General features: G+C 51.0%; 1 protein-coding gene across 3 annotated transcripts in view; it reads left to right on the forward strand.

Annotated features, from left to right (window-relative positions):
* Positions 1–23,443, forward strand: part of LOC137309260 (SITS-binding protein-like) — a 208,605-nt gene that overhangs the window by 156,933 nt on the left and 28,229 nt on the right. For 2 of the 3 annotated variants that reach the window (XM_067977522.1, XM_067977524.1), the window contains exon 7: positions 20,822–20,958. In XM_067977522.1, coding sequence (XP_067833623.1) covers positions 20,822–20,958 — 137 coding nt within the window. The remainder of the gene's footprint in view (positions 1–20,821; positions 20,959–23,443) is intronic. The other variant, XM_067977523.1, reaches the window with a different exon arrangement.

Consider the following 23,443-nt stretch of genomic DNA (forward strand, 5'->3'; position numbering starts at 1 on the left):
TCTATTCCCCTGTTTATAACAGTCTCTCTCTCTCTCTCCCCTGCTCTATTCCCCTGTATATAACAGTCTCTCTCTCTCTCTCTCCCCTGCTCTATGTTCCTGGATATAACAGTCTCACTCTCTCCCACTCTGCTCTATTCCCCTGCATACAACTGTCTCTCTCTGTCTCTCCCCCTCTGCTCTGTTCCCCTGAAAAAACAGTCTCTCTCTCTCCCCCTCTGCTCCATTCCCCTGAAAAAACAGTCTCTCTCTCTCCCCCTCTGCTCCATTCCCCTGTATATAACAGTCTCTCTCTCTCTCCCCCTCTGCTCCATTTCCCAGCATATAACAGGCCCTCTGTCTCTCTCCCTCTATTTCCTTGTATATAACAGCCTCTCTCTCTCTCTCTCTCCCTCTCCCCTGCTCTATTCCCCTGTACATAACAGTCTCTCTCTCTCCCCCTCTGCTTATTCCCCTGCATACAACTGTCTCTCTCTCTCTCCCTCTCCCCCTCTTCTCTATTCCCCTGTATATAACAGTCTCTCTCTCTCTCCCGCCCCTGCTCTATTCCCCTGTATATAACAGTCTCTCTCTCCCTCCCCTGCTCTATTCCCCTGTATATAACAGTCTCTCTCTCTCTCCCGCCCCTGCTCTATTCCCCTGTATATAACAGTCTCTCTCTCTCTCTCTCCCTCCCCTGCTCTATTCCCCTGTATATAACAGTCTCTCACTCTCTCCCTCCCCTGCTCTATTTCCCTGTACATAACAGTCTCTCTCTCTCTCCCTCTCCTGCTCTATTCCCCTGTAAATAACAGTCTCTCTCTCACTCTCCCTCCCCTGCTCTATTTCCCTGTAGAGAACAGTCTCTCTCTCTCTCTCCCTCCCTCCCCTGCTCTATTCCCCTGCATATAACAGTCGCTCTCTCTCTCCCTCCCCTGCTCTATTCCCCTGTACAAAACAGTCTCTCTCTCTCTCTCTCACTCTCCACTGCTCTATTCCCCTGTATATAACAGTCTCTCTCTCTCTCTCTCTCTCCTGCTCTATTCCCCTGTATATAACAGTCTCACTCTCTCTCTCCCTCTCCTGCTCTATTCCCCTGTTGAAAACAGTCTCTCTCTCTCTCTCCCTCCCCTGCTCCATTCCCCTGAAGAGAACAATCTCTCTCCCTCCCCTGCTCTATTCCCCTGCATATAACAGTGTCTCTCTCTCTCTCCTCTGCTCTATTTCTCTGTATATAACAGTCTCTCTCTATCTCCCCTGCTCTATTCCCCTGTATATAACAGTCTCTCTCTCTCTCCCCTGCTCTATTCCCCTGTTTATAACAGTCTCTCTCTCTCTCCCCCCTGCTCTATTCCCCTGTATATAACAGTCTCTCTCTCTCTCTCTCTCCTGCTCTATTCCCCTGTATAGAACAGTCTCTCCCTCTCTCCTGCTCTATTCCCCTGTATATAACAGTCTCTCTCTCTCTCTCCCCTGCTCCATTTTCCTCGATATAACAGTCTCTCTCTCTCCCCCTCTGCTTATTCCCCTGCATACAACTGTCTCTCTCTCTCTCCCTCTCCCCCTCTTCTCTATTCCCCTGTACATAACAGTCTCTCTCTCTCTCCCGCCCCTGCTCTATTCCCCTGTATATAACAGTCTCTCTCTCTCACCCCCTCTGCTCTATTCCCCTGTATATAACAGTCTCTCTCTCTCTCCCTCCCCTGCTCTATTTCCCTGTATATAACAGTCTCTCTCTCTCTCTCCCTCCCTCCCCTGCTCTATTCCCCTGCATATAACAGTCTCTCTCTCTCTCCCTCCCCTGCTCTATTCCCCTGTACAAAACAGTCTCTCTCTCTCTCTCTCTCCTGCTCTATTCCCCTGTATATAACAGTCTCTCTCTCTCTCTCCCTCTCCTGCTCTATTCCCCTGTCGAAAACAGTCTCTCTCTCTCTCTCCCTCCCCTGCTCCATTCCCCTGAAGAGAACAGTCTCTCTCTCTCCCTCCCCTGCTCTATTCCCCTGTATATAACAGTCTCTCTCTCTCTCCCCTGCTCTATTCCCCTGTTTATAACAGTCTCTCTCTCTCTCCCCCCTGCTCTATTCCCCTGTATATAACAGTCTCTCTCTCTCTCTCTCTCTCCTGCTCTATTCCCCTGTATATAACAGTCTCTCCCTCTCTCCTGCTCTATTCCCCTGTATATAACAGTCTCTCTCTCCCCTCCCCTGCTCCATTCCCCTGCACTTAACAGTCTCTCTCTCTCTCTCTCTCCCTCTCCTGATCCATTCCCCTGTATGTAACAGTCTCTCTCTCTCCCTCTCTCTCCTGCTCTATTCCCCTGTGTATAACAGTCTCTCTCTCTCTCTCCCTCTCCTGCTCTATTCCCCTGAAGAGAACAGTCTCTCTCTCTCTCCCTCCCCTGCTCTATTCCCCTGTTTATTAAAGTCTCTCTCTCTCTCTCCTCTGCTCTATTTCCTTGAAAATAACAGCCTCTCTCTCTCTCTCCCTCTCCCCTGCTCTATTCCCCTGTACATAACAGTCTCTCTCTCTCCCCTGCTCTATTCCCCTGTATATAACAGTCTCTCTCTCTCTCTCCCCTGCTCTATTTTCCTCGATATAACAGTCTCTCTCTCTCCCCCACTGCTTATTCCCCTGCATACAACTGTCTCTCTCTCTCTCCCTCTCCCCCTCTTCTCTATTCCCCTGTATATAACAGTCTCTCTCTCTCTCCCGCCCCTGCTCTATTCCCCTGTATATAACAGTCTCTCTCTCTCACCCCCTCTGCTCTATTCCCCTGTATGTAACAGTCTCTCTCTCTCTCTCTCCCTCCCCTGCTCTATTTCCCTGTATATAACAGTCTCTCTCTCCCTCTCCCCCTCTTCTCTATTCCCCTGTATATAACAGTCTCTCTCTCTCTCCCGCCCCTGCTCTATTCCCCTGTTTATAACAGTCTCTCTCTCTCACCCCCTCTGCTCTATTCCCCTGTATGTAACAGTCTCTCTCTCACTCTCTCCCTCCCCTGCTCTATTTCCCTGTATATAACAGTCTCTCTCTCTCTCCCTCTCCTGCTCTATTCCCCTGTAAATAACAGTCTCTCTCTCACTCTCCCTCCCCTGCTCTATTTCCCTGTATATAACAGTCTCTCTCTCTCTCTCCCTCCCTCCCCTGCTCTATTCCCCTGCATATAACAGTCTCTCTCTCTCTCCCTCCCCTGCTCTATTCCCCTGTACAAAACAGTCTCTCTCTCTCTCTCCCTCTCCCCCTCTTCTCTATTCCCCTGTATATAACAGTCTCTCTCTCTCACCCCCTCTGCTCTATTCCCCTGTATATAACAGTCTCTCTCTCTCTCCCTCCCCTGCTCTATTTCCCTGTATATAACAGTCTCTCTCTCTCTCTCCCTCCCTCCCCTGCTCTATTCCCCTGCATATAACAGTCTCTCTCTCTCTCCCTCCCCTGCTCTATTCCCCTGTACAAAACAGTCTCTCTCTCTCTCTCTCTCTCTCCTGCTCTATTCCCCTGTATATAACAGTCTCTCTCTCTCTCTCCCTCTCCTGCTCTATTCCCCTGTCGAAAACAGTCTCTCTCTCTCTCTCCCTCCCCTGCTCCATTCCCCTGAAGAGAACAGTCTCTCTCTCTCCCTCCCCTGCTCTATTCCCCTGTATATAACAGTCTCTCTCTCTCTCCCCTGCTCTATTCCCCTGTTTATAACAGTCTCTCTCTCTCTCCCCCCTGCTCTATTCCCCTGTATATAACAGTCTCTCTCTCTCTCTCTCTCCTGCTCTATTCCCCTGTATATAACAGTCTCTCCCTCTCTCCTGCTCTATTCCCCTGTATATAACAGTCTCTCTCTCCCCTCCCCTGCTCCATTCCCCTGCACTTAACAGTCTCTCTCTCTCTCTCTCTCCCTCTCCTGATCCATTCCCCTGTATGTAACAGTCTCTCTCTCTCTCTCTCTCTCCTGCTCTATTCCCCTGTGTATAACAGTCTCTCTCTCTCTCTCCCTCTCATACTCTATTCCCCTGAAGAGAACAGTCTCTCTCTCTCTCCCTCCCCTGCTCTATTCCCCTGTTTATTAAAGTCTCTCTCTCTCTCTCCTCTGCTCTATTTCCTTGAAAATAACAGCCTCTCTCTCTCTCTCTCCCTCTCCCCTGCTCTATTCCCCTGTACATAACAGTCTCTCTCTCTCCCCTGCTCTATTCCCCTGTATATAACAGTCTCTCTCTCTCTCTCCCCTGCTCTATTTTCCTCGATATAACAGTCTCTCTCTCTCCCCCACTGCTTATTCCCCTGCATACAACTGTCTCTCTCTCTCTCCCTCTCCCCCTCTTCTCTATTCCCCTGTATATAACAGTCTCTCTCTCTCTCCCGCCCCTGCTCTATTCCCCTGTATATAACAGTCTCTCTCTCTCACCCCCTCTGCTCTATTCCCCTGTATGTAACAGTCTCTCTCTCTCTCTCTCCCTCCCCTGCTCTATTTCCCTGTATATAACAGTCTCTCTCTCTCTCCCTCTCCTGCTCTATTCCCCTGTAAATAACAGTCTCTCTCTCACTCTCCCTCCCCTGCTCTATTTCCCTGTATATAACAGTCTCTCTCTCTCTCTCCCTCCCTCCCCTGCTCTATTCCCCTGCATATAACAGTCTCTCTCTCTCTCCCTCCCCTGCTCTATTCCCCTGTACAAAACAGTCTCTCTCTCTCTCTCCCTCTCCCCCTCTTCTCTATTCCCCTGTATATAACAGTCTCTCTCTCTCACCCCCTCTGCTCTATTCCCCTGTATATAACAGTCTCTCTCTCTCTCCCTCCCCTGCTCTATTTCCCTGTATATAACAGTCTCTCTCTCTCTCTCCCTCCCTCCCCTGCTCTATTCCCCTGCATATAACAGTCTCTCTCTCTCTCCCTCCCCTGCTCTATTCCCCTGTACAAAACAGTCTCTCTCTCTCTCTCTCTCTCTCCTGCTCTATTCCCCTGTATATAACAGTCTCTCTCTCTCTCTCCCTCTCCTGCTCTATTCCCCTGTCGAAAACAGTCTCTCTCTCTCTCTCCCTCCCCTGCTCCATTCCCCTGAAGAGAACAGTCTCTCTCTCTCCCTCCCCTGCTCTATTCCCCTGTATATAACAGTCTCTCTCTCTCTCCCCTGCTCTATTCCCCTGTTTATAACAGTCTCTCTCTCTCTCCCCCCTGCTCTATTCCCCTGTATATAACAGTCTCTCTCTCTCTCTCTCTCCTGCTCTATTCCCCTGTATATAACAGTCTCTCCCTCTCTCCTGCTCTATTCCCCTGTATATAACAGTCTCTCTCTCCCCTCCCCTGCTCCATTCCCCTGCACTTAACAGTCTCTCTCTCTCTCTCTCTCCCTCTCCTGATCCATTCCCCTGTATGTAACAGTCTCTCTCTCTCTCTCTCTCTCCTGCTCTATTCCCCTGTGTATAACAGTCTCTCTCTCTCTCTCCCTCTCATACTCTATTCCCCTGAAGAGAACAGTCTCTCTCTCTCTCCCTCCCCTGCTCTATTCCCCTGTTTATTAAAGTCTCTCTCTCTCTCTCCTCTGCTCTATTTCCTTGAAAATAACAGCCTCTCTCTCTCTCTCTCCCTCTCCCCTGCTCTATTCCCCTGTACATAACAGTCTCTCTCTCTCCCCTGCTCTATTCCCCTGTATATAACAGTCTCTCTCTCTCTCTCCCCTGCTCTATTTTCCTCGATATAACAGTCTCTCTCTCTCCCCCACTGCTTATTCCCCTGCATACAACTGTCTCTCTCTCTCTCCCTCTCCCCCTCTTCTCTATTCCCCTGTATATAACAGTCTCTCTCTCTCTCCCGCCCCTGCTCTATTCCCCTGTATATAACAGTCTCTCTCTCTCACCCCCTCTGCTCTATTCCCCTGTATGTAACAGTCTCTCTCTCTCTCTCTCCCTCCCCTGCTCTATTTCCCTGTATATAACAGTCTCTCTCTCCCTCTCCCCCTCTTCTCTATTCCCCTGTATATAACAGTCTCTCTCTCTCTCCCGCCCCTGCTCTATTCCCCTGTTTATAACAGTCTCTCTCTCTCACCCCCTCTGCTCTATTCCCCTGTATGTAACAGTCTCTCTCTCACTCTCTCCCTCCCCTGCTCTATTTCCCTGCATATAACAGTCTCTCTCTCTCTCCCTCTCCTGCTCTATTCCCCTGTAAATAACAGTCTCTCTCTCACTCTCCCTCCCCTGCTCTATTTCCCTGTATATAACAGTCTCTCTCTCTCTCCCTCCCTCCCCTGCTCTATTCCCCTGCATATAACAGTCTCTCTCTCTCTCCCTCCCCTGCTCTATTCCCCTGTACAAAACAGTCTCTCTCTCTCTCTCACTCTCCACTGCTCTATTCCCCTGTATATAACAGTCTCTCTCTCTCTCTCTCTCCTGCTCTATTCCCCTGTATATAACAGTCTCTCTCTCTCTCTCCCTCTCCTGCTCTATTCCCCTGTCGAAAACAGTCTCTCTCTCTCTCTCCCTCCCCTGCTCCATTCCCCTGAAGAGAACAGTCTCTCTCTCTCCCTCCCCTGCTCTATTCCCCTGCATATAACAGTGTCTCTCTCTCTCTCCTCTGCTCTATTTCAGTCTCTCTCTATCTCCCCTGCTCTATTCCCCTGTATATAACAGTCTCTCTCTCTCTCCCCTGCTCTATTCCCCTGTTTATAACAGTCTCTCTCTCTCTCCCCCTCTGCTCCATTCCCCTGTATATAACAGTCTCTCTCTCTCTCCCCCTCTGCTCCATTTCCCAGTATATAACAGTCCCTCTGTCTCTCTCCCTCTCCTGCTCTATTCCCCTGCAAATAACAGTCTCTCTCTCTCTCCCTCCCCTGCTCTATTCCCCTGTATATAACAGTCTCTCTCTCTCTCCCTCCCCTGCTCTATTCCCCTGTATATAACAGTCTCTCTCTCTCACCCCCTCGACTCTATTCCCCTGTATATAACAGTCTCTCTCTCTCTCTCTCTCCCTCCTGCTCTATTCCCCTGTATATAACAGTCTCTCCCTCTCTCCTGCTCTATTCCCCTGTATATAACAGTCTCTCTCTCACTCTCCCTCCCCTGCTCTATTTCCCTGTATATAACAGTCTCTCTCTCTCTCTCCCTCTCCTGCTCTATTCCCATGTCGAAAACAGTCTCTCTCTCTCTCTCTCCCTCCCCTGCTCCATTCCCCTGAAGAGAACAGTCTCTCTCTCTCCCTCCCCTGCTCTATTCCCCTGCATATAACAGTGTCTCTCTCTCTCTCCTCTGCTCTATTTCAGTCTCTCTCTATCTCCCCTGCTCTATTCCCCTGTACATAACAGTCTCTCTCTCCCCTGCTCTATTCCCCTGTTTATAACAGTCTCTCTCTCTCCCCCTCTGCTCCATTCCCCTGTATATAACAGTCTCTCTCTCTCTCCCCCTCTGCTCCATTTCCCAGTATATAACAGTCCCTCTGTCTCTCTCCCTCTCCTGCTCTATTCCCCTGCAAATAACAGTCTCTCTCTCTCTCCCTCCCCTGCTCTATTCCCCTGTATATAACAGTCTCTCTCTCTCACCCCCTCGACTCTATTCCCCTGCATATAACAGTCTCTCTCTCTCTCTCTCTCTCCTGCTCTATTCCCCTGTATATAACAGTCTCTCCCTCTCTCCTGCTCTATTCCCCTGTATATAACAGTCTCTCTCTCTCTCCCTCCCCTGCTCCATTTCCCTGCACATAACAGTCTCTCTCTCTCTCTCTCTCCCTCTCCTGATCCATTCCCCTGTATGTAACAGTCTCTCTCTCTCTCTCTCTCTCTCCTGCTCTATTCCCCTGTATATAACAGTCTCTCTCTCTCTCCCTCTCCTGCTCTATTCCCCTGAAGAGAACAGTCTCTCTCTCTTTCCCTCCCCTGCTCTATTCCCCTGTTTATTACAGTCTCTCTCTCTCTCTCCTCTGCTCTATTTCCTTGCATATAACAGTCTCTCTCTCTCTCTCTCTCTCCCTCTCCCCTGCTCTATTCCCCTGCACATAACAGTCTCTCTCTCTCCCCTGCTCTATTCCCCTGTATATAACAGTCTCTCTCTCTCTCTCCTGCTCCATTCCCCTGTGTATAACAGTCCCTCTCTCTCCCTCCCTCCCCTGTTCTATTCCCCTGTAGAGAACAATCTCTCTCTCTCTCTCCCTCCCCTGCTCTATTCCCTTGAAAATAACAGTCTCTCTCTCTCTCCCTCCCCTGCTCTATTTCCCTGTATACAACAGTCTCTCTCTCTCTCCCTCCCCTGCTCTATTCCCCTGCATATAACAGTCTCTCTCTCTCTCTCCCCTGCTCTCTTCCTCTGCATATAACAGTCTCTCTCTCTCTCCCTCTCCTGCTCTATTCCCCTGTATATAACAGTCTCTCTCTCTCCCTGCCCTGCTCTATTCCCCTGGAAATAACAGTCTCTCTCTCTCTCCCTCCCCAGCTCTATTTCCCCGTATGGAACAGTCTCTCTCTCTCTCTCTCTCCTGCTCTATTCCCCTGTATATAACAGTCTCTCTCTCTCTCTCTCCCCCCTGCTCTATTCCCCTGTATAGAACAGTCTCTCTCTCTCTCTCCCTCCCCTGCTCTATTCCCCTGTATATAACAGTCTCTCTCTCTCTTCCTCCCCTGCTCTATTTCCCTATATATAACAATCTCTCTCTGTCTCCCCCTCTGCTCTATTCCCCTGCAAAAACAGTCTCTCTCTCTCTCTCCTGCTCGATTCCCCTGCATATAACAGTCTCTCTCTCTCTCTCTCCCCTGCTCTATTCCCCTGGATATAACAGTCTCTCTCACTCTCCCCCTCTGCTCTATTCCCCTGTATATAACAGCCTCTCCCTCTCTCCCTCTCCTGCTCTATTCCCCTGTATATAACAGTCTCTCTCTCTCTCTCTCCCTCCCCTGCTCTATTTCCCTGTATATAACAGTCTCTCACTCTCTCCCTCCCCTGCTCTATTTCCCTGTATATAACAGTCTCTCTCTCTCTCTCCCTCCCTCCCCTGCTCTATTCCCCTGCATATAACAGTCTCTCTCTCTCTCCCTCCCCTGCTCTATTCCCCTGTACAAAACAGTCTCTCTCTCTCTCTCACTCTCCACTGCTCTATTCCCCTGTATATAACAGTCTCTCTCTCTCTCTCTCTCTCCTGCTCTATTCCCCTGTATATAACAGTCTCTCTCTCTCTCTCCCTCTCCTGCTCTATTCCCCTGTCGAAAACAGTCTCTCTCTCTCTCTCCCTCCCCTGCTCCATTCCCCTGAAGAGAACAGTCTCTCTCTCTCCCTCCCCTGCTCTATTCCCCTGCATATATTAGTGTCTCTCTCTCTCTCCTCTGCTCTATTTCAGTCTCTCTCTATCTCCCCTGCTCTATTCCCCTGTATATAACAGTCTCTCTCTCTATCCCCTGCTCTATTCCCCTGTTTATAACAGTCTCTCCCTCTCTCCTGCTCTATTCCCCTGTATATAACAGTCTCTCTCTCACTCTCCCTCCCCTGCTCTATTTCCCTGTATATAACAGTCTCTCTCTCTCTCTCCCTCTCCTGCTCTATTCCCCTGTCGAAAACAGTCTCTCTCTCTCTCTCTCTCCCTCCCCTGCTCCATTCCCCTGAAGAGAACAGTCTCTCTCTCTCCCTCCCCTGCTCTATTCCCCTGCATATAACAGTGTCTCTCTCTCTCTCCTCTGCTCTATTTCAGTCTCTCTCTATTTCCCCTGCTCTATTCCCCTGTATATAACAGTCTCTCTCTCTCTCCCCTGCTCTATTCCCCTGTTTATAACAGTCTCTCTCTCTCCCCCTCTGCTCCATTCCCCTGTATATAACAGTCTCTCTCTCTCTCCCCCTCTGCTCCATTTCCCAGTATATAACAGTCCCTCTGTCTCTCTCCCTCTCCTGCTCTATTCCCCTGCAAATAACAGTCTCTCTCTCTCTCCCTCCCCTGCTCTATTCCCCTGTATATAACATTCTCTCTCTCTCTCCCTCCCCTGCTCTATTCCCCTGTATATAACAGTCTCTCTCTCTCACCCCCTCGACTCTGTTCCCCTGCATATAACAGTCTCTCTCTCTCTCTCTCTCTCCTGCTCTATTCCCCTGTATATAACAGTCTCTCCCTCTCTCCTGCTCTATTCCCCTGTATATAACAGTCTCTCTCTCTCTCCCTCCCCTGCTCCATTCCCCTGCACATAACAGTCTCTCTCTCTCTCTCTCCCTCTCCTGATCCATTCCCCTGTATGTAACAGTCTCTCTCTCTCTCTCTCTCTCTCCTGCTCTATTCCCCTGTATATAACAGTCTCTCTCTCTCTCTCTCTCTCTCCTGCTCTATTCCCCTGTATATAACAGTCTCTCTCTCTCTCCCTCTCCTGCTCTATTCCCCTGAAGAGAACAGTCTCTCTCTCTTTCCCTCCCCTGCTCTATTCCCCTGTTTATTACAGTCTCTCTCTCTCTCTCCTCTGCTCTATTTCCTTGTCTATAACAGTCTCTCTCTCTCTCTCTCTCTCCCTCTCCCCTGCTCTATTCCCCTGCACATAACAGTCTCTCTCTCTCCCCTGCTCTATTCCCCTGTATATAACAGTCTCTCTCTCTCTCCTGCTCCATTCCCCTGTATATAACAGTCCCTCTCTCTCCCTCCCTCCCCTGTTCTATTCCCCTGTAGAGAACAATCTCTCTCTCTCTCTCCCTCCCCTGCTCTATTCCCTTGAAAATAACAGTCTCTCTCTCTCTCCCTCCCCTGCTCTATTTCCCTGTATACAACAGTCTCTCTCTCTCTCCCTCCCCTGCTCTATTCCCCTGCATATAACAGTCTCTCTCTCTCTCTCCCCTGCTCTCTTCCTCTGCATATAACAGTCTCTCTCTCTCTCCCTCTCCTGCTCTATTCCCCTGTATATAACAGTCTCTCTCTCTCTCCCTGCCCTGCTCTATTCCCCTGGAAATAACAGTCTCTCTCTCTCTCCCTTCCCAGCTCTATTTCCCCGTATGGAACAGTCTCTCTCTCTCTCTCTCTCCTGCTCTATTCCCCTGTATATAACAGTCTCTCTCTCTCTCTCTCCCCCCTGCTCTATTCCCCTGTATAGAACAGTCTCTCTCTCTCTCTCCCTCCCCTGCTCTATTCCCCTGTATATAACAGTCTCTCTCTCTCTTCCTCCCCTGCTCTATTTCCCTATATATAACAATCTCTCTCTGTCTCCCCCTCTGCTCTATTCCCCTGCAAAAACAGTCTCTCTCTCTCTCTCCTGCTCGATTCCCCTGCATATAACAGTCTCTCTCTCTCTCTCCCTCCCTCGCCTGCTCTATTCCCCTGTCAATAACAGTCTCTCTCTCTCTCTCCCTCCCCTGCTCTATTCCCCTGTACATAACAGTCTCTCTCTCTCTCTCTCTCTCCCTCCCTCCCCTGCTCTATTCCCCTGTCAATAACAGTCTCTCTCTCTCTCTCCCTCCCCTGCTCTATTCCCCTGTACATAACAGTCTCTCTCTCTCTCTCTCCCCTGCTCTATTCCCCTGGATATAACAGTCTCTCTCACTCTCCCCCTCTGCTCTATTCCCCTGTATATAACAGCCTCTCCCTCTCTCCCTCTCCTGCTCTATTCCCCTGTATATAACAGTCTCTCTCTCTCTCTCTCCCTCCCCTGCTCTATTTCCCTGTATATAACAGTCTCTCTCTCTCTCTCCCTCCCTCCCCTGCTCTATTCCCCTGCATATAACAGTCTCTCTCTCTCTCCCTCCCCTGCTCTATTCCCCTGTACAAAACACTCTCTCTCTCTCTCTCACTCTCCACTGCTCTATTCCCCTGTATATAACAGTCTCTCTCTCTCTCTCTCTCTCCTGCTCTATTCCCCTGTATATAACAGTCTCTCTCTCTCTCTCCCTCTCCTGCTCTATTCCCCTGTCGAAAACAGTCTCTCTCTCTCTCTCCCTCCCCTGCTCCATTCCCCTGAAGAGAACAGTCTCTCTCTCTCCCTCCCCTGCTCTATTCCCCTGCATATATTAGTGTCTCTCTCTCTCTCCTCTGCTCTATTTCAGTCTCTCTCTATCTCCCCTGCTCTATTCCCCTGTATATAACAGTCTCTCTCTCTATCCCCTGCTCTATTCCCCTGTTTATAACAGTCTCTCTCTCTCTCCCCCCTGCTCTATTCCCCTGTATATAACAGTCTCTCTCTCTCTCTCCTGCTCCATGTTCCTGGATATAACAGTCTCACTCTCTCCCACTCTGCTCTATTCCCCTGCATACAACTGTCTCTCTCTGTCTCTCCCCCACTGCTCTATTCCCCTGAAAAAACAGTCTCTCTCTCTCCCCCTCTGCTCTATTCCCCTGTATATAACAGTCTCTCTCTCTCTCCCTCCCCTGCTCTATTCCCCTGTATCTTACAGTCTCTCTCTCTCTCTCCCTCCCCTGCTCCATTCCCCTACACATAACAGTCTCTCTCTCTCTCTCTCTCTCCTGCTCTATTCCCCTGTATATAACAGTCTCTCTCTCTCTCTCCCTCCCCTGCTCTATTCCCCTGTTTATTACAGTCTCTCTCTCTCTCTCCTCTGCTCTATTTCCTTGTATATAACAGTCTCTCTCTCTCTCTCTCCCTCTCCCCTGCTCTATTCCCCTGCACATAACAGTCTCTCTCTCTCCCCTGCTCTATTCCCCTGTATATAACAGTCTCTCTCTCTCTCTCCTGCTCCATTCCCCTGTATATAACAGTCCCTCTGTCTCTCACCCCCTCTGCTCTATTCCCCTGCATATAACAGTCTCTCTCTCTCTCTCTCTCCTGCTCTGTTCCCCTGAAAATAACAGTCTCTCCCTCTCTCCTGCTCTATTCCCCTGTACATAACAGTCTCTCTCTCTCTCTCCCTCCCCTGCTCTATTCCCTTCAAAATAACAGTCTCTCTCTCTCTCTCCCTCCCCTGCTCTATTTCCCTGTATATAACAGTCTCTCTCTCTCTCCCTCCCCTGCTCTATTCCCCTGTATATAACAGTCTCTCTCTCTCTCCCTCCCCTGCTCTATTCCCCTGTACAAAACAGTCTCTCTCTCTCTCTCTCACTCTCCACTGCTCTATTCCCCTGTATATAACAGTCTCTCTCTCTCTCTCTCTCCCCTGCTCTATTCCTCTGCATATAACAGTCTCTCTCTCTCTCTCCCTCTCCTGCTCTATTCCCCTGGATATAACAGTCTCTCTCTCTCTCCCTGCCCTGCTCTATTCCCCTGGAAATAACAGTCTCTCTCTCTCTCCCTCCCCAGCTCTATTTCCCCGTATGGAACAGTCTCTCTCTCTCTCTCTCTCCTGCTCTATTCCCCTGTATATAACAGTCTCTCTCTCTCTCTCTCCCCCCTGCTCTATTCCCCTGTATAGAACAGTCTCTCTCTCTCTCTCCCTCCCCTGCTCTATTCCCCTGCATATAACAGTCTCTCTCTCTCTCTCCCTCCCTCCCCTGCTCTATTCCCCTGTATATAACAGTCTCTCTCTCTCTCCCTCCCCTGCTCTATTCCCCTGTACAAAACAGTCTCTCTCTCTCTCTCTCACTCTCCACTGCTCTATTCCCCTGTATATAACAGTCTGTCTCTCTCTTCCTCCCCTGCTCTATTTCCCTATATATAACAATCTCTCTCTGTCTCCCCCTCTGCTCTATTCCCCTGCAAAAACAGTCTCTCTCTCTCTCTCCTGCTCGATTCCCCTGTATATAACAGTCTCTCTCTCTCTCTCTCTCTCTCCCTCCCTCGCCTGCTCTATTCCCCTGTCTATAACAGTCTATCTCTCTCCCTCCCCTGCTCTATTTCCCTGTATTTCACAGTCTCTCTCTCTCTCCCTCTCCTGCTCTATTCCCCTGCATATAATAGTTTCTCTCTCTCTCTCTCCCCTGCTCTATTCCCCTGCACATAACAGTCTCTCTCTCTCTCCCACTCCTGCTCTATTCCCCTGTGTATAACAGTCTCTCTCTCTCTCTCCCTGCCCTGTTCTATTCCCCTGTATATAACAGTCTCTCTCTCTCTCTATCCCCTGCTCTATTCCCCTGAAGATAACAGTCTCTCTCTCTCTCCCTCTCCTGCTCTATTCCCCTGTATATAACAGTCTCTCTGTCTCTCCCTCTCCCCTGCTCTATTCCCCTGCATATAACAGTCTCTCTCTCTCTCTCCCCTGCTCTATTCCCCTGTAGATAACAGTCTATCTCTCTCTCTCTCTCTCTCTCCCCTGTTCTATTCCCCTGTAAAAAACAGTCTCTCTCTCTCTCTCTCTCCCCTGCTCTATTCCCCTGTATATAACAGTCTCTCTGTCTCTCCCTCTCCCCTGCTCTATTCCCCTGCATATAACAGTCTCTCTCTCTCTCCCCTGCTCTATTCCCCTGTATATAACAGTCTATCTCTCTCTCTCTCTCCCCTGCTCTATTCCCCTGTAAAAAACAGTCTCTCTCTCTCTCTCCCCTGCTCTATTCCCCTGTTTTTAACAGTCTCTCTCTCTTCCTCCCCTGCTCTATTTCCCTGTATATAAAAGTCTCTCCCTCTCTCCCCCTCTGCTCTATTCCCCTGTATATAACAGTCTCTCTCTCTCTCCCTCCCCTGCTCTATTCCCCCGTATATAAAAGTCTCTCCCTCTCTCCCCCTCTGCTCTATTCCCCTGTATATAACAGTCTCTCTCTGTCTCTCTCTCTCCTGCTCTATTCCCCTGTATATCACAGTCTCTCTCTCTCTCTCCCTCCCCTGCTCTATTTCCCTGTAAAAAACAGTCTCTCTCTCTCTCCCTCTCCTGCTCCATACCCCTGTCTATAACAGTCTCTCTCTCTCTCTGTCTCTCTCCTGCTCTATTCCCCTGTATATAACAGTCTCTCTCTCCCTCTCCTGCTCCATTCCCCTGTATGTAACAGTCTCTCTCCCTCTCTCTCTCCTGCTCTATTCCCCTGTATAAAACAGTCTCTCTCTCTCTCTCCCTCTCCTGCTCTATTCCCCTGTTTCGAACAGTCTCTCTCTCTCTCCCTCCCCTGCTCCATTCCCCTGAAGAGAACAGTCTCTCTCTCTCTCCCTCCCCTGCTCCATTCCCCTGAATATAACAGTCTCTCTCTCTCTCTCCTCTGCTCTATTTCTCTGGAAACAACTGTCTCTCTCTCTCTCCCCTGCTCTATTCCCCTGTATATAACAGTCTCTCTCTCTCTCTCTCTCTCTCCCCTGCTCTATTCCCCTGTATATAACAGTCTCTCTCTCTCTCTCCTCTGCTCTATTTCCTTGTATATAACAGTCTCTCTCTCTCTCTTTCCCTCTCCCCTGCTCTATTCCCCTGTATATAACAGTCTCTCTCTCTCTCTCCCTCTCCTGCTCTATTCCCCTGTATATAACAGTCTCTCTCTCTCTCCCTGCCCTGCTCTATTCCCCTGGAAATAACAGTCTCTCTCTCTCTCCCTCCCCAGCTCTATTTCCCCGTATGGAACAGTCTCTCTCTCTCTCTCTCTCTCCTGCTCTATTCCCCTGTATATAACAGTCTCTCTCTCTCTCTCTCCCCCCTGCTCTATTCCCCTGTATAGAACAGTCTCTCTCTCTCTCTCCCTCCCCTGCTCTATTCCCCTGTATATAACAGTCTCTCTCTCTCTTCCTCCCCTGCTCTATTTCCCTATATATAACAATCTCTCTCTGTCTCCCCCTCTGCTCTATTCCCCTGCAAAAACAGTCTCTCTCTCTCTCTCCTGCTCGATTCCCCTGCATATAACACTCTCTCTCTCTCTCTCCCTCCCTCGCCTGCTCTATTCCCCTGTCTATAACAGTCTCTCTCTCTCTCTCCCTCCCCTGCTCTATTCCCCTGGATATAACAGTCTCTCTCACTCTCCCCCTCTGCTCTATTCCCCTGTACATAACAGCCTCTTCCTCTCTCCCTCTCCTGCTCTATTTCCCTGTATTTCACAGTCTCTCTCTCTCTCCCTCTCCTGCTCTATTCCCCTGCATATAATAGTTTCTCTCTCTCTCTCTCCCCTGCTCTATTCCCCTGCACAGAACAGTCTCTCTCTCTCCCCCACTCCTGCTCTATTCCCCTGTGTACAACAGTCTCTCTCTCTCTCTCCCTGCCCTGTTCTATTCCCCTGTATATAACAGTCTCTCTCTCTCTCTATCCCCTGCTCTATTCCCCTGAAGATAACAGTCTCTCTCTCTCTCCCTCTCCTGCTCTATTCCCCTGTATATAACAGTCTCTCTGTCTCTCCCTCTCCCCTGCTCTATTCCCCTGCATATAACAGTCTCTCTCTCTCTCCCCTGCTCTATTCCCCTGCATATAACAGTCTCTCTCTGTCTCCCCTGCTCTATTTCCCTGTATAGAAAAGTCTCTCCCTCTCTCCCCCTCTGCTCTATTCCCCTGTATATAACAGTCTCTCTCTCTCTCCCTCCCCTGCTCTATTCCCCTGCATATAAAAGTCTCTCCCTCTCTCCCCCTCTGCTCTATTCCCCTGTATATAACAGTCTCTCTCTGTCTCTCTCTCTCCTGCTCTATTCCCCTGTATATCACAGTCTCTCTCTCTCTCTCTGTCTCTCTCCTGCTCTATTCCCCTGTATATAACAGTCTCTCTCTCCCTCTCCTGCTCTATTCCCCTGTATGTAACAGTCTCTCTCCCTCTCTCTCTCCTGCTCTATTCCCCTGTATAAAACAGTCTCTCTCTCTCTCCCTCCCCTGCTCCATTCCCCTGAAGAGAACAGTCTCTCTCTCTCTCCCTCCCCTGCTCTATTCCCCTGTATATAACAGTCTCTCTCTCTCTCTCCTCTGCTCTATTTCTCTGGAAACAACTGTCTCTCTCTCTCTCCCCTGCTCTATTCCCCTGTATATAACAGTCTCTCTCTCTCTCTCTCTCTCCCCTGCTCTATTCCCCTGTATATAACAGTCTCTCTCTCTCTCTCTCTCTCCCCTGCTCTATTCCCCTGTATATAACAGTCTCTCTCTCTCTCTCCTCTGCTCTATTTCCTTGTATATAACAGTCTCTCTCTCTCTCTCTCCCCTGCTCTATTCCCCTGTATATAACAGTCTCTCTCTCTCCCTCCCCTGCTCTATTCCCCTGTATATAACAGTCTCTCTCTCTCTCTCTCCCCTGCTCTATTCCCCTGTATATAACAGTCTCTCTCTCTCTCTCCTCTGCTCTATTTCTCTGGAAACAACTGTCTCTCTCTCTCTCCCCTGCTCTATTCCCCTGTATATAACAGTCTCTCTCTCTCTCTCTCCCCTGCTCCATTCCCCTGTATATAACAGTCTCTCTCTCTCTCTCCCCTGCTCTATTCCCCTATATATAACAGTCTCTCACTCTCTCCCCCTCTGCTCTATTTCCATGTATATAACAGTCTCTCTGTCTCTCCCTCTCCCCTGCTCTATTCCCCTGTACATAACAGTCTCTCTCTCCCCCTCTGCTTATTCCCCTGCATACAACTGTCTCTATCTCTCTCTCCCCCCCTCTGCTCTATTTCCAAGTATATAACAGTCTCTCTCTCTCTCCCGCCCCTGCTCTATTGCCCTGTATATAACAGTCTCTCTCTCTCTCCCTCCCCTGCTCTATTCCCCTGCATATAACAGTGTCTCTCTCTCTCTCCCCTGCTCTATTCCCCTGTATATAACAGTCTCTCTCTCTCTCCCCTGCTCTATTCCCCTATTTATAACAGTCTCTCTCTCTCTCCCCTGCTCTATTTTCCTGGATATAACAGTCTCACTCTCTCCCCCTCTGCTCGATTCCCCTGCATACAACTGTCTCTCTCTCTCTCTCCCCCCCTCTGCTCTATTCCCCTGAAAAAACAGTCTCTCTCTCTCCCCCTCTGCTCCATTCCCCTGTATATAACAATCTCTCTCTCTCTCCCTCCCCTGCTCTATTCCCCTTTATATAACAGTCTCTCTCTCTCTCTCCCCTGCTCTATTTTCCTGGATATAAAAGTCTCAATCTCTCCCCCTCTGCTCGATTCCCCTGCATACAACTGTCTCTCTCTCTCTCTCCCCCCCTCTGCTCTATTCCCCTGAAAAAACAGTCTCTCTCTCTCCCCCTCTGCTCCATTCCCCTGCATATAACAGTCTCTCTCTCTCTCCCTCCCCTGCTCTATTCCCCCGTATATAAAAGTCTCTCTCTCTCCCTCCCCTGCTCTATTCCCCTGTATATAACAGTCTCTCTCTCTCACCCCCTCTACTCTATTCCCCTATATATAACAGTCTCTCCCTCTCTCCTGCTCTATTCCCCTGGAAATAACAGTCTCTCTCTCACTCTCCCTCCCCTGCTCTATTTCCCTGTATATAACAGTCTCTCTCTCTCTCTCTCCCTCCCCTGCTCGATTCCCCTGTATGTAACAGTCTCTCTCTCCCTCTCCTGATCCATTCCCCTGCATGTAACAGTCTCTCTCTCTCTCCTGCTCTATTCCCCTGTATATAACAGTCTCTCTCTCTCTCACTCCCCTGCTCCATTCCCCTGAAGAGAACAGTCTCTCTCTCTCTCCCTCCCTGCTCTATTCCCCTGTGTACAACAGTCTCTCTCTCTCTCTCTCCCCTGCTCTATTCCCCTGTTTATTACAGTCTCTCTCTCTCTCTCCTCTGCTCTATTTCCTTGTATATAACAGTCTCTCTCTCTCTCTCTCCCCCTCCCCTGCTCTATTCCCCTGTACATAACAGTCTCTCTCTCTCCCCTGCTCTATTCCCCTGTAGAAACAGTCTCTCTCTCTCCTGCTCCATTCCCCTGTATATGACAGTCTCTCTCTCTCCCCCTCTGCTCTATTTCCCAGCATATAACAGTCCCTCTGTCTCTCTCCCTCTCCTGCTCTATTCCCCTGTATATAACAGTCTCTCTCTCCCTCCCCTGCTCTATTCCCCTGTATAAAACAGTCTCTCCCTCTCTCCCTCCCCCCCTCCCCTGCTCTGTTCCCCTGTATATAACAGTCTCTCTCTCTCACCTCCTCTGCTCTATTTCCCTGTATAAAACAGTCTCTCCCTCCCCCCTCCCCTGCTTTATTCCCCTGCACATAACAGTCTCTCTCTCTCTCTCTCTCTCTCTCTCCCCCCTGCTCTATTTCCCTGTGTATAACAGTCTCTCTGTCTCTCCCTCTCCCCTGCTCTATTCCCCTGTATATAACAGTCTCTCTCTCTCTCCCCTGCTCTATTCCCCTGAAAATAACAGTCTCTCTCTCTCTCTCCCCTGTTCTATTCCCCTGTGTATAACAGTCTCTCTCTCTCTCTCTCCCTCCCCTGCTCTATTCCCCTGTATATAACAGTCTCTCTCTCTCCCTCCCCTGCTCTATTTCCCTGCATTTAACAGTCTCTCTCTCTCTCTCCCCTGCTATATTCCCCTGTATATAACAGTCTCTCTCTCTCTCTCCCTCCCCTGCTCTATTCCCCTGTATATAACAGTCTCTCTCTCTCTCTCCCTCCTCTGCTCTATTCCCCTGTATATAACAGTCTCTCTCTCTCTCTCCCTCCCCTGCTCTATTCCCCTGTATATAAAAGTCTCTCCCTCTCTCCCCCTCTGCTCTATTCCCCTGCATATAACAGTCTCTCTCTGTCTCTCTCTCTCCTGCTCTATTCCCCTGTATATCACAGTCTCTCTCTCTCTCTCCCTCCCCTGCTCTATTTCCCTGTAAAAAACAGTCTCTCTCTCTCTCCCTCTCCTGCTCCATACCCCTGTCTATAACAGTCTCTCTCTGTCTCTCTCCTGCTCTATTCCCCTGTATATAACAGTCTCTCTCTCCCTCTCCTGCTCTATTCCCCTGTATGTAACAGTCTCTCTCTCTCTCTCTCTCTCCTGCTCTATTCCCCTGTATAAAACAGTCTCTCTCTCTCTCTCCCTCTCCTGCTCTATTCCCCTGATTCGAACAGTCTCTCTCTCTCTCTCCCTCCCCTGCTCCATTCCCCTGAAGAGAACAGTCTCTCTCTCTCTCCCTCCCCTGCTCTATTCCCCTGTATATAACAGTCTCTCTCTCTCTCTCCTCTGCTCTATTTCTCTGGAAACAACTGTCTCTCTCTCTCTCCCCTGCTCTATTCCCCTGTATATAACAGTCTCTCTCTCTCGCCCCCTCTGCTCTATTTCCTTGTATATAACAGTCTCTCTCTCTCTCTCTCCCCTGCTCTATTTTCCTAGATATAACAGTCTCTCTCTCTCCCCCTCTGCTCTATTGCCCTGTATATAACAGTCTCTCTCTCTCTCCCTCCCCTGCTCTATTGCCCTGTATATAACAGTCTCTCTCTCTCTCCCTCCCCTGCTCTATTCCCCTGTATATAACAGTCTCTCTCTCTCACCCCCTCTGCTCTATTTCCCAGCATATAACAGTCCCTCTGTCTCTCTCCCTCTCCTGCTCTATTCCCCTGTATATTACAGTCTCTCTCCCTCTCTCCCTCCCCTGCTCTATTTCCCTGCATATAACAGTCTCTCTCTCTCTCTCCCCTGCTCTGTTCCCCTGTATATAACAGTCTCTCTCTCTCTCCCTCTCCTGCTCTATTCCCCTGTATATACCAGTCTCTCTCTCTCTCTCTCCCCCCCCTGCTCTATTCCCCTGTATAGAACAGTCTCTCTCTCTCTCTCCCTCCCCTGCTCTATTCCCCTGTATATAACAGTCTCTCTCTCTCTCTCCCTCTGCTGCTCTATTCTCCTGTATATAACAGTCTCTCTCTCTCTCCCTCCCCTGCTCCATTCCCCTGTTTTTACAGTCTCTCTCTCTCTCTCCCCTGCTCTATTTCCCTGTATATAACAGTCTCTCTGTCTCTCCTGCTCTATTCCCCTGTATATAACAGTCTCTCTCTCTCTCCCTCTCCTGCTCTATTTCCCTGTATATAACAGTCTCTCTATCTCTCACCCTTTTTGAACTGATAATTTGGTTGTGTTTTGTTTTGAGAGCAGGATTGAGGAATTTGAGCAGATCGATATTCCAAGAAGTGATCGCTGTGATAGGATATGGTGATCTGTGGACTGATGCTGTTCTCTCCTTTATTGCAGGAGTGCTCAGTTGCCTGTGTTTGTGCGGATGGGTCCTCGACAGTCGGACTGGAGTTACGCGGGATTGAGGGGACTGATTCCGTCTGTTCTTCACTACAGCTTGCTGGGGTACAGCCTCTTTATTCCGGATATAGTAGGTAATATAACAGCTGGAGTCAGCCAATCACTTGGTCAGTCAGTATCACTCACTCTCTGTCATCCAATCATCAATTCAGTACTCACTTCAATTTATATTTTAAATTCCATCCTTTCTGCAGAATCTGAACAACTTCCAGACATATGGAGGGTGATTTTAGGGGGCAATTGTGGGTGCGTTGGAGGCGGGGGAGCTCCGAAAATCGCAGAAATCCCCTTTGGATTCGGAAGCCGGCTCCACCCTGCCAACTTCCGAGTATCCCAGGGAGCCACCTGTGTGCACGCGGGTGTCCCAAAAACGGAAGTCCTGCCGGCAATTAATGCCAGCGGGATAACAGTTAAAGAGCCAAATGTACCTCATTGAGGAACCAAAGGCATTTTACCTGTCACAGATGAAGGGATTAGAAAGATTTTTAACTTTCCCGGGTGGCTTGCTCACTGCTGCTGATTCACGCCCGATGAAACCAGGCATGAAGGGCCGGATCAGGGAGAAAGAAACTAAATAAATTAAAAAACCATGGAAGGAAGTGAAAACACTAAGTTAAACTACCTTTGAAAACTGCTCCGATGTCCCATGTCTCCCGTTCAGATGTCCCCCTGTTCACCCCCCCACAATGTCCACCCGATGTCCCCCTCTTTACACCCTCGATGTCCCCCCAATCTTTCACTCTCCACCCCCGATCTGACCCTCTCCCCCCCGATCTCCCCCTCTCCCCCCCGATCTCCCCCTCTCCTCCCCCGATCTCCCCCTCTCCCCCCCGATCTCCCCCTCTCCTCCCCCGATCTCCTCCTCTCCCCCCGATCTCCTCCTCTCCCCCCGATCTCCCCCTCTCCCCCCGCGATCTCCCCCTCTCCCCCCCCGATCTCCCCCTCTCCTCCCCCGATCTCCCCCTCTCCCCCGATCTCCCCCTCTCCTCCCCCGATCTCCCCCTCTCCCCGCGATCTCCCCCTCTCCCCCCCCGATCTCCCCCTCTTCCCGCGATCTCCCCCTCTCCCCGCGATCTCCCCCTCTCACCCCCCCCCGATCTCCCCCTCTCCCCCCCATCTCCCCCTCTCCCTGCAATCTTCGCCTCTCCCTCCCCGATCTCCCCCTCTCCCCCCCCGATCTCCCCCTCTCCCCCCCCGATCTCCCCCTCTCCTCCCCCGATCTCCCCCTCTCCTCCCCCAATCTCCCCCTCTCCCCGCGATCTCCCCCTCTCCCCCCCCCGATCTCCCCCTCTTCCCGCGATCTCCCCCTCTCCCCGCGATCTCCCCCTCTCCCCCCCCCCGATCTCCCCCTCTCCCCCCCATCTACCCCCTCTCCCTGCAATCTTCGCCTCTCCCTCCCCGATCTCCCCCTCTCCCCCCCGATCTTCCCCTCTCTCCCCCGATCTTCCCTTCTCCTCCCCCCGATCTCCCCCTCTCCCCCCCCGATCTTCCCCTCTCTCCCCCGATCTTCCCTTCTCCTCCCCCCGATCTCCCCCTCTCACCCCCCGATCTTCCCGCCTCCCTCCGATCTCCCCCTCTCCTTCCCCCCCGATCTTCCCCTCACCCCCCGATCTTCCCCCCTCCCTCCTCCCTCCGATCTTCCCCCCTCCCCCCGATCTCTCCCTCTTCTCCCCCCCCACCGATCTTCTCCTCTTATTTTTCGCCCTGATTGCTGAAGCCATCTTTCTGGAAATACTGGCTGGCCAATTTAAAATCCTCTGGTCTGTTGACTATTTACAGATTGCCAATTAACACCACCTGGCCTGCAGACTGAAGCACTGCCTGGTTAATTTGAAACTGTGGACCTGCAGACTGAGCCATTAATCCATCTGAAGCCACAAAAACCGTGCGGCCGTTGTCAGGGTCTGGGTGTAGAGTTACACACTGAGTCGGCAGTGTGTTTTGAGGCCCGAGTCCCCCAGTGTGTGTCGGGCCCGGGTCCCCCAGTGTGTGTCGGGCCCGGGTCCCCCAGTGTGTGTCGGGCCCGGGTCCCCCAGTGTGTTTTGAGGCCCGAGTCCCCCAGTGTGTGTCGGGCCCGGGTCCCCCAGTGTGTTTTGAGGCCCGAGTCCCCCAGTGTGTGTCGGGCCCGGGTCCCCCAGTGTGTGTCGGGCCCGGGTCCCCCAGTGTGTTTTGAGGCCCGAGTCCCCCAGTGTGTGTCGGGCCCGGGTCCCCCAGTGTGTGTCGGGCCCGGGTCCCCCAGTGTGTGTCGGGCCCGGGTCCCCCAGTGTGTGTCGGGCCCGGGTCCCCCAGTGTGTGTCGGGCCCGGGTCCCCCAGTGTGTGTCGGGCCCGGGTCCCCCAGTGTGTGTCGGGCCCGGGTCCCCCAGTGTGTGTCGGGCCCGGGTCCCCCAGTGTGTGTCGGGCCCGGGTCCCCCAGTGTGTGTCGGGCCCGTGTCCCCCAGTGTGTGTCGGGCCCGAGTCCCCCAGGGTGTGTCGGGCCCGGGTCCCCCAGTGTGTGTCGGGCCCGGGTCCCCAGTGTGTGTCGGGCCCGAGTCCCCAGTGTGTGTCGGGCCCGAGTCCCC

The sequence above is a fragment of the Heptranchias perlo genome, unplaced genomic scaffold (genome assembly GCF_035084215.1).
Source record: "Heptranchias perlo isolate sHepPer1 unplaced genomic scaffold, sHepPer1.hap1 HAP1_SCAFFOLD_156, whole genome shotgun sequence".
Taxonomy (NCBI): Eukaryota; Metazoa; Chordata; class Chondrichthyes; order Hexanchiformes; family Hexanchidae; genus Heptranchias; species Heptranchias perlo.